General features: G+C 41.0%; 1 protein-coding gene across 1 annotated transcript in view; it reads left to right on the forward strand.

Annotated features, from left to right (window-relative positions):
• Positions 1-580: 580 nt before the first annotated feature.
• The window catches only part of MTOR (mechanistic target of rapamycin kinase), a 60,500-nt gene continuing 48,147 nt past the window's right edge, over positions 581-12,933 (forward strand). The window contains exons 1-18 of the mRNA XM_009811080.2: positions 581-767; positions 955-1,083; positions 1,927-2,171; positions 2,351-2,566; positions 3,226-3,431; positions 3,900-4,022; positions 4,370-4,459; positions 4,554-4,646; positions 5,162-5,296; positions 5,643-5,772; positions 6,017-6,267; positions 8,223-8,309; positions 8,901-9,068; positions 9,337-9,449; positions 9,872-10,034; positions 10,299-10,391; positions 11,071-11,217; positions 11,921-12,063. Of these exons, the coding sequence (XP_009809382.2) occupies positions 604-767; positions 955-1,083; positions 1,927-2,171; positions 2,351-2,566; positions 3,226-3,431; positions 3,900-4,022; positions 4,370-4,459; positions 4,554-4,646; positions 5,162-5,296; positions 5,643-5,772; positions 6,017-6,267; positions 8,223-8,309; positions 8,901-9,068; positions 9,337-9,449; positions 9,872-10,034; positions 10,299-10,391; positions 11,071-11,217; positions 11,921-12,063 (2,696 nt within the window). The 5' untranslated portion in view covers positions 581-603. The remainder of the gene's footprint in view (positions 768-954; positions 1,084-1,926; positions 2,172-2,350; positions 2,567-3,225; positions 3,432-3,899; positions 4,023-4,369; positions 4,460-4,553; positions 4,647-5,161; positions 5,297-5,642; positions 5,773-6,016; positions 6,268-8,222; positions 8,310-8,900; positions 9,069-9,336; positions 9,450-9,871; positions 10,035-10,298; positions 10,392-11,070; positions 11,218-11,920; positions 12,064-12,933) is intronic.

Below are 12,933 nucleotides of genomic sequence, written 5' to 3' on the forward strand. Positions count from 1 at the left end.
ACCTCCTTCTTGTGTTTTTTTTTTTTTTCCTCAGTATGTCAGACTTAGGGTTGAACTCTGCTCTCTTGCTCCCACTCAATGTATCCCAAATATTAGCAGAGTTGTCTTCCTTTTTCTCTGTTGCATGTGCCAGGAAATTTCAAGTAAAAATGGGAAACACCTGCCGACTTTAAAGCAGTTCAATTGATTTATCAAGCAAGCTTAGGACAGCATCAGAGTTGGAGGCAAGTCAGCAAACTGCTCTAAGTGGGTTGGAACAAACTTTGTGTTATTCCAAATTTCCAATCAATCACTATAAAAACAAGATGCTTGGATCTTATTTGTCTATAGAACCTGTTCCAATGTTTTTTTTTCTTATAGCTCTTTTACTTTGGTGATTTTTAATTTTTTTTTTTTTAAAGAAGGCCTTCTGGGCTTTGAAAATGTTATTATACGGTGACGTGTTTGCCACTGCTCATGTCACCGAGTTTTATATGGCTATGTCTGTTTCCTAGTTTTATACTTGTAAAGGTTTAGTTGTGATGCAACTGTATAAACCTAAATGAGTTCCAATATCTGTATTGTTCTCTCTTGTGGGCAGCTGATCAGTATCTTCCAGACACCATGAATCATGTTCTCAGCTGTGTGAAGAAGGAGAAGGAGCGAACAGCAGCCTTCCAGGCCTTGGGGTTGCTTTCTGTGGCTGTGAGGTCTGAGTTTCAAGCTTACCTGCCAAAAGTCCTTGAAATCATAAAAGCAGCTCTACCACCAAAGGACTTTGCCCACAAGTAAGTATGTGAAGGTTAGAAGAAACTGAAACACCTGTTCTTTGTATAATTTTTGTGATGTGGGATCAAATTACTGTATTAAAATCAGAGGGATTTCTGTAAGACTGATAACACAGAAGTGGGATGAGGAAAGATGTTTGAAAAATAGCAGCTCCTCTTAATTAACTTTTATGTGGTCCCTTTCCAGGAGGCAGAAGTCTGTGCAGGTTGATGCCACGGTCTTCACCTGCATTAGTATGCTGGCACGAGCCATGGGACCCAGCATCCAGCAGGACATCAAAGAGCTTTTGGAACCTATGCTGGCTGTGGGCCTGAGGTAAGTACAAGGAAGGCATGGGAGCACATTTTTCTGTTAGCCACTGGATGGCATTGTTGGCCATACAAAATGAGACCTTGAAAGTCTTCAGACTGAGAAGGAAGATTATTGCTTTTAAATGATCTTTCAGAAGATCAGTATAGCTCTTCCGGAAGAACAGTATGTTTTAAGTGTTAATGTGCCTGTTGAGTTACTTAAGAACATTGGTCTCTGTGTAAAGAAATCTTTTTGTAGAACAACTAGTGAATGCAAAAGCAATCTCTTTTACTTGCTGCTCTTCAAACGCATTTGGAAACAGCCTGAAAAAATCTAGAAAACCTCTGAAGGACAGCAGATTTCTGTCATATCAAATTGGTAGGGAAGGAGAATTGAAGCACTGAATTATTTGCTCCTAGCTTCTTTCACCTTTGGAGCTGACAGTTCCTATTGGAAATTTCCTAGCTCATGAAGCTGTTAGTATGGGAGGGTATGGAGAAAATATCCAGGTAGCACAAAGCTGTTTAGATTAGATTAATGTTGCTATCTGGAAGTGAATTTAGTTGCCTTTGTGTCTAAAAAGCACAAGTGTAAGGAATCACTTAGCTTTGTAACAGTATTCTAGCAATATTGCCTAATGTAGCAATGTGTGCTGCAGTCCCGGCAGTTTGCTCACCAAGTTCATACAAGAAGGTCATCTCATGTGCCTGAGTTTACACAAGGACCCTTATGCTGTGCTGACCGGTGTCACTGTGATGTGTGAATGCCCACAATTATCTTCTGATGGGCAAAAGCATAAACAAAAGGGTGAAATATGCACCTCATTGTTTCTGTTCTAATGACTATCTGCCTGCTTCTTGCCCTCAGCCCTGCTCTAACAGCTGTGTTGTACGACTTGAGTCGTCAGATTCCCCAGCTAAAGAAGGATATCCAGGATGGGCTGCTGAAAATGCTCTCCCTTGTTCTAATGCACAAGCCTCTGCGACATCCAGGCATGCCAAAGGGCCTTGCCCACCAGCTTGCCTCCCCTAGCCTCACCAACATCCCAGAGGCCAGTGATGTGGGTAGCATCACCCTTGCCCTTCGTACACTGGGTAGCTTTGAGTTTGAAGGTAAGATGAAATAAGGAAGCAGGGAGCCAAGGGGTATGGGATATAAACACTAGTGCATTGGAGTAGAGTACAAGTAGTAGGAAAACTCTTGAGAGCACTTCCTTTAAACTCCTATTCCCTGGTAAAATCAGTAATTGAGGTGTAAACCTGTGTTAAACTCCCCGTTTTCTTCTTTCTAGGCCACTCTCTGACTCAATTTGTTCGGCACTGTGCAGACCACTTTCTGAACAGTGAACACAAGGAGATCCGGATGGAAGCAGCTCGCACTTGCTCTCGCTTGCTCACACCTTCCATCCACTTGATCAGTGGTCATGCCCATGTGGTCAGTCAGACGGCAGTGCAGGTTGTGGCTGACGTTCTCAGCAAACTGCTTGTGGTTGGAATAACGGACCCAGGTTAGTGTGGGGTTCAGAGAAAAGGCTTCTCCTACCACATGTTAATTTTAGCACGTGAGCAGGTCATGATATTAAGGTTGTGGTAGAATTTGAACATATTTGCTACTAACTTAAACTGTCATTCTTTACCAATTAAAAAAGTCTCCCAATTTCTCTTCCCAGATCTTGATTTTTGAGGTATTAATAGAACACTAGTGCAAAACGCTTGAACTGTGCCCTTGGTAATCCTTTGAACTAGGTAGAGCCCTGAGACTTCTTTTGCTGTTCTGTGTCGTGGCCTTCAACTTCGTAGTTTGGGAAGGGGTTGGTCCCTTCCGTTGAATCTTCCTACTTGATTTTTTTTATTCTTTCAGTTGCAATATGGTAACCTGAGATGAGTTCATTTTCTGCACACTGCCTCCAAATGTGCCACCTGTACATACATGAGGTCGGCATTGTACTGATCTGGGTATTGGGGCAGTACTGAGCAGCACTGAATCTGTTGGGCTGACCTACCTTGTTTCTCACGTGTAAAACACTGATGTGTAGTGTCTCATGCTGGGGAAGCTCTCAGCATTTCTCTGAGGTTGTGAAGAATTTTTGAGGCCAGTTTGTGAATAAGGACAATAATAAGAACAGGATTTTACTGGATTTAAAGAGAAACAAATGTGTTCTTGCAGACCCTGATATACGCTTCTGCGTGTTGGCTTCTCTGGATGAGCGATTTGATGCTCACCTTGCCCAGGCAGAAAATTTGCAAGCTCTTTTTGTGGCCCTGAATGATCAAGTATTTGAAATCCGAGAGCTGGCCATCTGTACTGTGGGTCGCCTGAGCAGCATGAACCCTGCTTTTGTCATGCCTTTCCTGCGCAAGATGTTAATCCAGGTAATGAAGAGGGATGTCTGCAGTGAAAATAGGGTAGTTGGTATTGAGACTAAGATGGTGTTAAAGAAGTGGGCTATCTAGCTGTAGTGAATGTGTGGGAACTTTTTGGAAAGTATTTATTACCCAGCTTAGTAGGTTTCAGGAAGTCTTTTGAGTGATAAATGTTTGGACTGAAGCTCTAGGGATGTGTTAGAAAGGAAAGGATAGCAGTCATTATTTCACCCTGAATGGATGGCACCACTTCATAAACATAGATGGTTTTGGAGCCATCTATTCAGTTTTATGCTAATTAATTTAGCTTTATTTAGACATAAATGACTGAATGGAGCATAAATGTAGAACACCCTTTACAAGGGTTGAGATTGGTTTTTTCTTTCTGTGGTTATTGGACAGGAGAAGAGGAAATCCAAAGAATTTTTGCCTACCTTTATTTTCCCTGTTCTCATGCTTCCATTGTCTTTTCTGCAGATTCTAACAGAGCTGGAACACAGTGGTGTTGGCAGGATTAAAGAGCAAAGTGCCAGGATGTTGGGTCACCTGGTTTCTAATGCTCCGCGCCTCATTCGTCCGTATATGGAGCCTATCCTTAAGGTAGAGTCTCTGTACATTTCCTGGTGACTTTGGAGTGAGATGATATCGCAAGCGGATACAGAAGCTGCAGCTCTTTTTCTTCTTCATAGCAGGAAAAAATCGGATTGGTGTGGATGTTACCCACAGTAATGCATGTATGTGATAGTGTAGCCTAACTTGATTCTGGATTTACATAAAGTTTGTGAAATGGAAGCTTCATTTACTGTTGCAATGCTCACCATGATGCAGGTTGAGCCCCTGTGGAATCAATTTCAGGTGTAAACAGAAGGAAAGATAATTTTGAGTACTGTATGTACAGCAAGGAGTCTTCTAAACACATTTTCATTTGTTCCTCTGTCACCTACCAGGCACTGATTGTGAAACTGAAAGATCCTGATCCAGATCCAAATCCAGGGGTGATTAACAACGTCCTAGCTACCATAGGGGAACTTGCACAGGTAGGGATACTGCCGGTACCTCTTTGCCATGCTTGTCAGTTGTTAAGCTTTTGGCAATGCTAGATAAAGGACTTTGATTTTTGTCTTTCAATAGGTCAGTGGGCTGGAAATGAGGAAATGGGTGGATGAGCTCTTCATTATAATTATGGACATGCTACAGGACTCCTCGCTGCTGGCTAAAAGACAAGTAAGTGTTTGACTGCACTAAATTTGCCATCGGCCGTGATCTAAGTTGTGATGAAATATTCCTGTGTCCCATCATAGCTGCTAAAATGAACCTTTAAATCACTCAAGTCTCTCTTGTGGAGGGTATGTTCACACTCATGGCACACAGGTAAGGGATTGCAGTGCCTGTCTGTTGTGACATAGTACAGAGTTGTTAAAAAAGAAAGAAAAAAAAAAAAAAGGAAGCAGTTTTTATTGGAAGGCTTGGACTCACTGAATTGAATGCCTATTTGAATTGTATCTCTGAGTGAGGGCAGTTATGGCAGTCAGAGTCTAAAAAACTGTTGATTATCACTTTCTTTACTATTGCTTATTAAAAAGCACTCTTTAATAGGGGCTTTCAAACCATGGGCTGTGGTTTGCAGCGTGATGCTAAAATGCTTAAAGAAACTTTACAGAAGTTGAATGACTGATGAATCAGGAGACATAATAAATTCCCTGGTCAAAACTAATCTTCTCTGGCTTTCATGTTTCCAGGTGGCTCTTTGGACACTGGGACAGCTTGTGGCCAGCACTGGTTATGTGGTGGAACCATACAGGAAGTACCCAACTTTGCTGGAGGTGCTTCTGAACTTCCTGAAGACTGAGCAGAACCAGGGCACCCGTAGAGAGGTATGAACATGAAGCTATCACACAACCATTTCTAAAAGTTTTTGGGGGAAGAGAGTGCTGTGAAATAAACGTGTTTGCATAGATTCAGGGCGGGGAGGGAGGTGAAAGATCATTGTTGTGGCTGATAGAAGTACAATGAGCAGATGTAAGAGGGTGAAAGTGGCGAGTCAGTGAAATGGCCTCCAGCAGTTGAATGGAAAGCATTGACGTTTTTTTCCAGGCAGTCGCTTTAGTTCCAGATCTTCTCTCTCTAATCCTCAGGACCTTTCCAAACATGTCGGTTCATGTGAGGTATGCCTTGGTGATGAAGATCTGATGAATTTCCTTTTTGTCTCTGTCTTATCAGGCTATTCGTGTGTTAGGGTTGCTGGGTGCTTTAGACCCCTACAAACACAAAGTGAACATTGGTATGATTGATCAGTCACGAGATGCTTCAGCCGTCAGCCTCTCAGAGTCCAAATCCAGCCAGGATTCTTGTAAGCATCTGAATTTATTTCAAGTGAATAGCTTTATGATCTAGAAACAGGTCTTGGTTTTTTTGGTGGGTTTTTTTTTATTTGTTTGGTTTGGTTTTGTTGTTGTTTTTGTTGTTACCAGTTTGTCTCCTCTTCTTAACAAATTATTAGTGTACATGTTTTCACCTAATACTCAGGTGCTCCTGAACTGGTATTCAAGACCACTTAATATGTAGCTTGTTGACACTATCTTTTTTTCTCCTAGCGGACTACAGTACCAGTGAGATGTTGGTGAACATGGGAAACCTCCCTCTGGATGAGTTCTATCCAGCTGTCTCTATGGTGGCACTGATGAGAATTTTCCGAGACCAATCCTTGTCCCAACACCACACTATGGTAGTTCAGGCCATCACCTTTATTTTCAAATCTCTTGGGCTGAAGTGTGTGCAGTTCCTGCCTCAGGTCATGCCAACGTTCCTGAATGTAATACGGGTTTGTGATGGTGCCATCCGAGAGGTGAGTGTACTAGGGACCACTCCTTCTTCCTTCGTGTTCCACTGCCCTAAAATAAGAATCCGTTTTTTAAAAGAGAATGTGACTGGCTTTGGGCATTGCTGTGCTATGTGTTGCTGCCAAGCATGCTGCAGAAGTGAGGTTCAGCTTTGCTTTTTCTCTCCTGTGAGCATTTGGTAGAATATCCAGTGGAAACAATTTTTCTGCTTCTTATTGAAACAGCTGCTTCTGAGCAGAATCCTTAAAAGGCCAATATTTGATTCTGTTATTTATCAAGCTGGTCTTGTTCAGAAAAACAGCCTGTGCAGCTTCCAGAGCTTTCAGTGATCTCTGCATTAATGTACTGTTGCAAACAGTATTATTAAATAATAGAGGTAGATTCTTTAAATTTCTGATGCAACCGTGTACTTTGGCTCATCTGTGAGAAGGAAAATTCAATTTGCTACAGTCTGCTAACATTCAGAGCAGTGTGGGTGGTGATTCCACAGCAGTGCTTTGTCTTCCCACTTAAGTTACAGTTTTAGAAGGAAATGAGAATTGTGTGAAGGTAATAATGGGCTTAAGGTTCACCTAACCAGAGATGGCTGCTGTTTGCCAAACCTTTTCCTCAGGCAGCTGAAAATAATCTCTGGGGTGGGAAGGGCAGTTTGTATTAGTTATTGGTACTGTGTTTTATAGGTGGGATGGGTGCTCCCTTAGCAGAATCCCAACCCTGCTATAGAACCGCTGTTTTCTCCCAGACTGAACTACTACTCAGATTGGAAGGAAAACATCTCTCACGCCTGGGTTGGCCGAACTCCTAGACCTGACTGATCTAACTTGCTTGAAAGCTATGCAGTTGTGCACACTCTGTTTAAAAATTTTCAGGTAAAAGAAGATGGTGAAAGTGTACTGGGGAGAAGAGCTGAGGTGGGTACGTGTGACACTAAAGCCTAAAGGAGGCAGGTCCTTGTCCTATATGTAAGCATCCTCTCACTACACCAAAAAAAGGCACAATACAGGAGCTCAGGGTTCATTTTTGGTAAATGTAAGTGTACTGCTCTCACTAAAGAAGCTAATGTTATTTCTTACTTAGTTTTCACAAGTTATCTCTTTCTGAGCTCCACTTTGTATTTTGTCGCTATAGTCTTCAAATACTGCATGAAGAAATGAAATTTAATCTATGATAACTTACATTTTCCTATTTTCCTAGAGGAAAAAAGACTGTATACATTTATTTTGTGGACAAAGCGATTTAACCCACATTATTTCATACCGATCTTAGAAGTAAATTCATTGTCATGAGTGAGTGCATAAGATTGTATTGGGGCAAAAGGAATTGCAAAATTGTCATAGCATATCCAAATTAAATTGTCTCAGTCAAAATTCTTCTATGGTACAATCAACCGTCTTTCAAAAAAATGTGGTATTTCTGGCAAGGACCAAACTCTCTTCCCCAGTAACTTTTCACCAATATATCTTGGTGGGGATGGGAAAGAGTACAAAAAGAGTATCTTAAAATGTGTGCCAGTTTCGTTTACAGGCAGGGGGAAAAGATTAGGGGCTAAATTTTTGGAAGCATCCTTCAAACCTAAATTAAAAAGCTCTGTAGTTGAGGTGTTTTTGCTTGCAAGTCTGTTCTGACATTTTATAAACTTACTGACCCATTATAAACTCCTATTTTTATGCTTGACTGTAAGGCTTTGAACTAAGAAATTTTTTGATGCAAGTTTGGGGGGGCGGGGGAGCAACTAAAAAACCCAAAACCACTCCCCCCTCACACCCCCCCCCCGCCCAAAAACCCAAACCACTGAGCTGAAGCTGCCAAGAATTTAGCCCCAGATTTTGAGCATATAGGAGCTATGCATGCTATTTGTTTGGTAAATGAGCTTGCAACTGGCCTGTGAAACACAGTTTACCTAGCGTTGCTTTGAAACTTGAATAAGCTACATTGATCACTACACATTTCTTCCTTCCAGTTCCTGTTCCAGCAGCTAGGGATGTTGGTGTCCTTTGTGAGAAGTCATATTCGGCCCTATATGGATGAAATTGTCACCCTGATGAGAGTGAGTACCACCTTTAAGCCAGCATTTTAGTGTCAGAAAAGGTGGATAGTGTTTCTGTCATTATCAAATGTATCAGTTACTTCATACATTCAGATGAAGTGCAGAATTCCATGCATTTGGAGTAGTAATAGTATTTTGAAGTAACATGTGTTTGAAACAATAATATACATTAGGAGCTGCTCTTATTGCAGTTACTAGTAATAGATTCTGCTAGTGCCTGAGTTCTTTTGAGTGCTTGGTTTTTGTGCACTTACTACTTTCAGAAACAGTTTTAGCAAGAATTTTTTGGAGTTCATAAATAGGTGGCATTTCACTTCTTTTTCACTTACTGTTTGCAAACACTTAGAAGGATTAGGAAAAATCAGTTGCCTAGAGGTTGTTTTCAACAGGTATAAGTATACTGAAGGTACAGAGTGTTTTAAAAACAGACCAAAGCTGCCAATTTGTATTAGTGTATAAGGGACATATAGTCCCTCCTTGCAATCTTGAGTTTATCTAGAGACTGTCTCCTACAGTTTGATTTTCTTGTAATTGGTAGAGCTCAACTGAAGAACTGTTTAATTTTTTACCTTTTTTTTTTTTCTTCCGTAGGACTTCTGGGTCATGAACAACTCCATACAGAGCACAATTATCCTACTTATCGAGCAAATTGTGGTAGCTCTAGGAGGTGAATTCAAACTTTATCTGCCTCAGCTCATTCCTCACATGTTACGGGTCTTCATGCATGACAATAGTCAGAGTCGAATTGTCTCTGTCAAGGTGAGCAGGAAGCTGCAGCAGCTGGGTTGGTTTGGGTATTGCTGAGGCAAGTGCGTGCCCAATGTGCCACTCTCCAGCAGGGCTTCTGTTGATTGTGTGTTGCAACCAAAAGGGATAGGTGCAGCTCAGCAGTGGCTTGGTGTGAAATGATGCAGGCAGTACTTTTGTTTAAAGTGCAGGATTGAAGCAAGTTTTCACTGGATACTGACTTATTTAAAATGCATCTCTTTCACGACTTTGAGTCACATTGGGTCATTTTTCCCTCCAGCTATTGAATGCGATCCAGCTCTTCGGAGCTAACTTGGATGACTACCTTCATTTGTTACTACCTCCCATTGTAAAGCTATTTGATGCCCCAGATGTCCCAGTGGTGGCTCGCAAGTAAGTGTTGGTGGCTTGGCAGTCTCTTTTTTTTTTTTTTTTTGCCTGTGATATCCAAGTTCTGCAATGGCAGCCCTAGCCACATGTAGAATGAAATACCGCTTAGTTCCTTCCACAGGTTTTCTCTGTGTTAAATCATTATGGAAAGTTATTTTTGGTTGGACGTCACAGCACTGGTAATACATTTTCTTGCATATAGACTATTACTTTCTGGTTCTCACCTGCCAGTATTCTAGTCACTGCAACTTGCAAGCTGTCCTGGAAGCACTAGCTGCATTAACAGCGTTCTAGTGTTCTGTTTTTCCTGTTGCCATTGATGCCTAGGAGGACTGAGCATGAATCACTTCTGTATTTTTACATGTTGTTGTTCCTGTCTTATATAATGAGAGATAAGTCCTCCCTTCTTTCTGCTCTGACTTTAGAGCTGCTCTAGAAACAGTGGATCGCTTGACGGAATCCCTGGATTTCACTGATTATGCTTCACGGATTATTCATCCCATTGTGCGAACACTAGATCAGAGCCCTGAGCTACGAACAACTGCAATGGACACCCTCTCCTCTCTGGTATTCCAGCTGGGAAAGAAGGTAATATATTTCTTAGGCTTGAAAGCTCATAGAAGGAGGGACTGTCCCAAAGAGCAGGGCTTTGAAGTTGAATATTTGTAATGCACTCATTCTGGATTTTAAAGAAAACAGATTTTTCTTCTCTTTAGTTGTTTCTGGAATTGGGAGTTACTGAAATCAAACTTTCAGAATTGGTTTCTTACAACATCAATGAAACAAAGGTGGAATTTTACTGCTCTTGGTGAGATTGAGTAACTAGCTTTTGATGCATTCTCCTGTATACAGTACCAGATTTTTATCCCAATGGTGAACAAAGTTCTGGTGCGACACAGAATTAACCATCAACGCTATGATGTTCTTATCTGCAGAATTGTAAAGGTGAGTTGACAAGTGTATAGTTGTTTGCTTAAGGGCACTTTGGGGATGTTTTCATGTTGAAACAGATGCAGCTGGAAACTTCACTTTGAGTTACTCATAGAACGAAGAATGGTTGTTGCTGTATTTGTGTGCTAAGTACAGCTTTTTAAGGAGACCTTGAGATTGCATTGAGAAAATTATTGTTAACTGGTATCAATTATTTCCTATAGAAAAATCACTGCAAGCTCTAAGTAAGAACTTAGACTTGTAGCCAGTGTCATTACTTTTTTCTCAGTAGTTCTTAAATATGGATTTACCCTAACTTGTTATCTCGGGTTTTTTCCATAGTATGTCCCACATTTCAAAAACTCAGTAACTGCTTTGCAATTTGATTAGTGTGGAACAAGCAGCACACTGCTTACTAGTGAGCCAAACAGGAAAGAGTGCATGTTTTCAGGTGTATTATTCTGTTTTTTAATACTAGGAGCTAAGATTTCTTAACAGTTACCTTGACTAGAAAAGGGATATCATTCGAGTTCTCTGGTTTATAAGGTGTAATCATTCTAATGAAACACGGTTGTTTGCTTCACAAATTTTGCTGTGAGATTGGATAGTGCTCTGACTTTATCATCCATTTGGCTTGTAGAAAGTTGCTTTTGTATGTGTGGGTGTGATCTTCATTGTAAGCCATTTATTGTAGGGCTATACTCTTGCTGATGAAGAAGAGGATCCCCTGATTTATCAGCACCGAATGTTGAGAAGCAACCAGGGAGAAACTTTGGCCAGTGGTCCTGTGGAAACAGGTCCCATGAAGAAATTACATGTTAGCACCATCAACCTGCAGAAGGTAAGACTGGAGTGCTGCACAGCATGAGTTTGCTACTGAAGGGAGGAACTATTGTGTCCCATCTAAGGAGGTGCTAAGCAACTTTAAAGATAGGAGCAGCTGAATTATCAGGCTATTAATGGCCGTGAAGTAATCTTGACACTTTCTTGTTATGTGAAGTATGAACAAAACTTCCTAGATCACAAGGAATCATCTGTAGCTTGTAGAGACATCTATTTCGGAGGTTCTGCCTCTTTTCATCAGCCACTTCTCTTAGTGCTATATTCTCTTGAAGCCAGTATAGAACTTAATAGCTAAGCACTGGCAAATTTGAACAGTTAATGCATGTAGCACTCAGGTCAGTAGTGGGATGGATTGGTTTGAAAATGCTGGACTCATTGCTTTTAGAATTACATTTTTAAGTATTTTTAAGCCGATGCTTCAATAGTGGCTTCAGCTCTCGATGTATTTTTGTAGGGAAAGAATTATTCATGTTAAATACTTGGCATGTCACGACAGGAATAGATTTAGGGAAGATTTCTTAGAAATGCAACTGAAGTACTACAAATTATCTGGTAAAGGTAACGGATTTCAGGGAATTGAAAAGGGAATCTCAGCAATGTGATTTGGAGCTGTAAAGAAGTAATGCTGCCTGCTGATGGATTTCTTCTGCTTTTGGATAGTGCTTCATTTGGTAGTTGAATTGTCTCACTTTGTACTGCAGGCCTGGGGAGCAGCAAGAAGAGTTTCCAAAGATGACTGGTTGGAATGGTTAAGAAGACTGAGTTTGGAGCTGCTGAAAGATTCCTCCTCACCATCCTTGCGCTCATGCTGGGCCCTGGCTCAGGCATATAATCCCATGGCTCGGTAGAGTAATTCTGTTTTTTTCGGATCACTTTAAATTGCAGATGCAAGCCAGATATTATAAGGAAAAATAAAGTTACTTAAAAGCTCTCAAGTTCCATAAATAGAGATAGTTTCTGCTTTGGGACAAATCAAATAGCTGGCAACTTGATTTCATTTCCACCCTTCCCAGCTGGCTGCTCCATGATGTGCACAAAATCTTTCAGGGGAATTCTGCATATTAGTCTAGAAATAACATAAGGCACATAAAAGTGTAGCTGGAAAAACAGTAGAGTATGAAATAGTTTTGAGGATCTACTGCGGGTGAATAAAAATGCCTCTGAGTGGAATAAGCCACAGTGCTTTATTTCTTTTGGAACCAGTATGTCTGGAGAAACTTTGAGTTTCTGTAAGCAGTTGCCTGTTTATCTCTTCTTGACAATATGCACTTGTCATCTCAGTGCGTATGAATCTGACTGCTGCTGTTAGAAAAGTGTTCGTTCCTGGTTTAGTTTTGCCTTAATGTGAGTTTTATTATTTTTTGAAATAGAAGGGCAAACAGCATGATGAAAAGCCAGCAATTCCTAGGTAGGCAGAGGTAATGCTAGTGTCCTCCATGTGTACTCCACGCATCTCAAACCCATCCCACAGTATTTCTCCACAGTATAAGCAGTGACAAGGGCTGTCCCTGTAGCTGTTTTTCATCACCTTTCCTCCTCAAGCTTTGCCACTAATGCAAACTCCAGCAACTGCAGTCCTCTAGTGAGCACAGAAAACACAAATGTTGCAGCATGTGTGTCCAGAGAAATGTACAATCATCTTTTTCACTATATGCACTTGTGATCTAAGACAGACTAGGCCTAGTTCTTCACAGAAGAGCATCCTTGCTGCTAT

Source organism: Gavia stellata, chromosome 27 (genome assembly GCF_030936135.1).
Source record: "Gavia stellata isolate bGavSte3 chromosome 27, bGavSte3.hap2, whole genome shotgun sequence".
Lineage (NCBI taxonomy): Eukaryota > Metazoa > Chordata > Aves > Gaviiformes > Gaviidae > Gavia > Gavia stellata.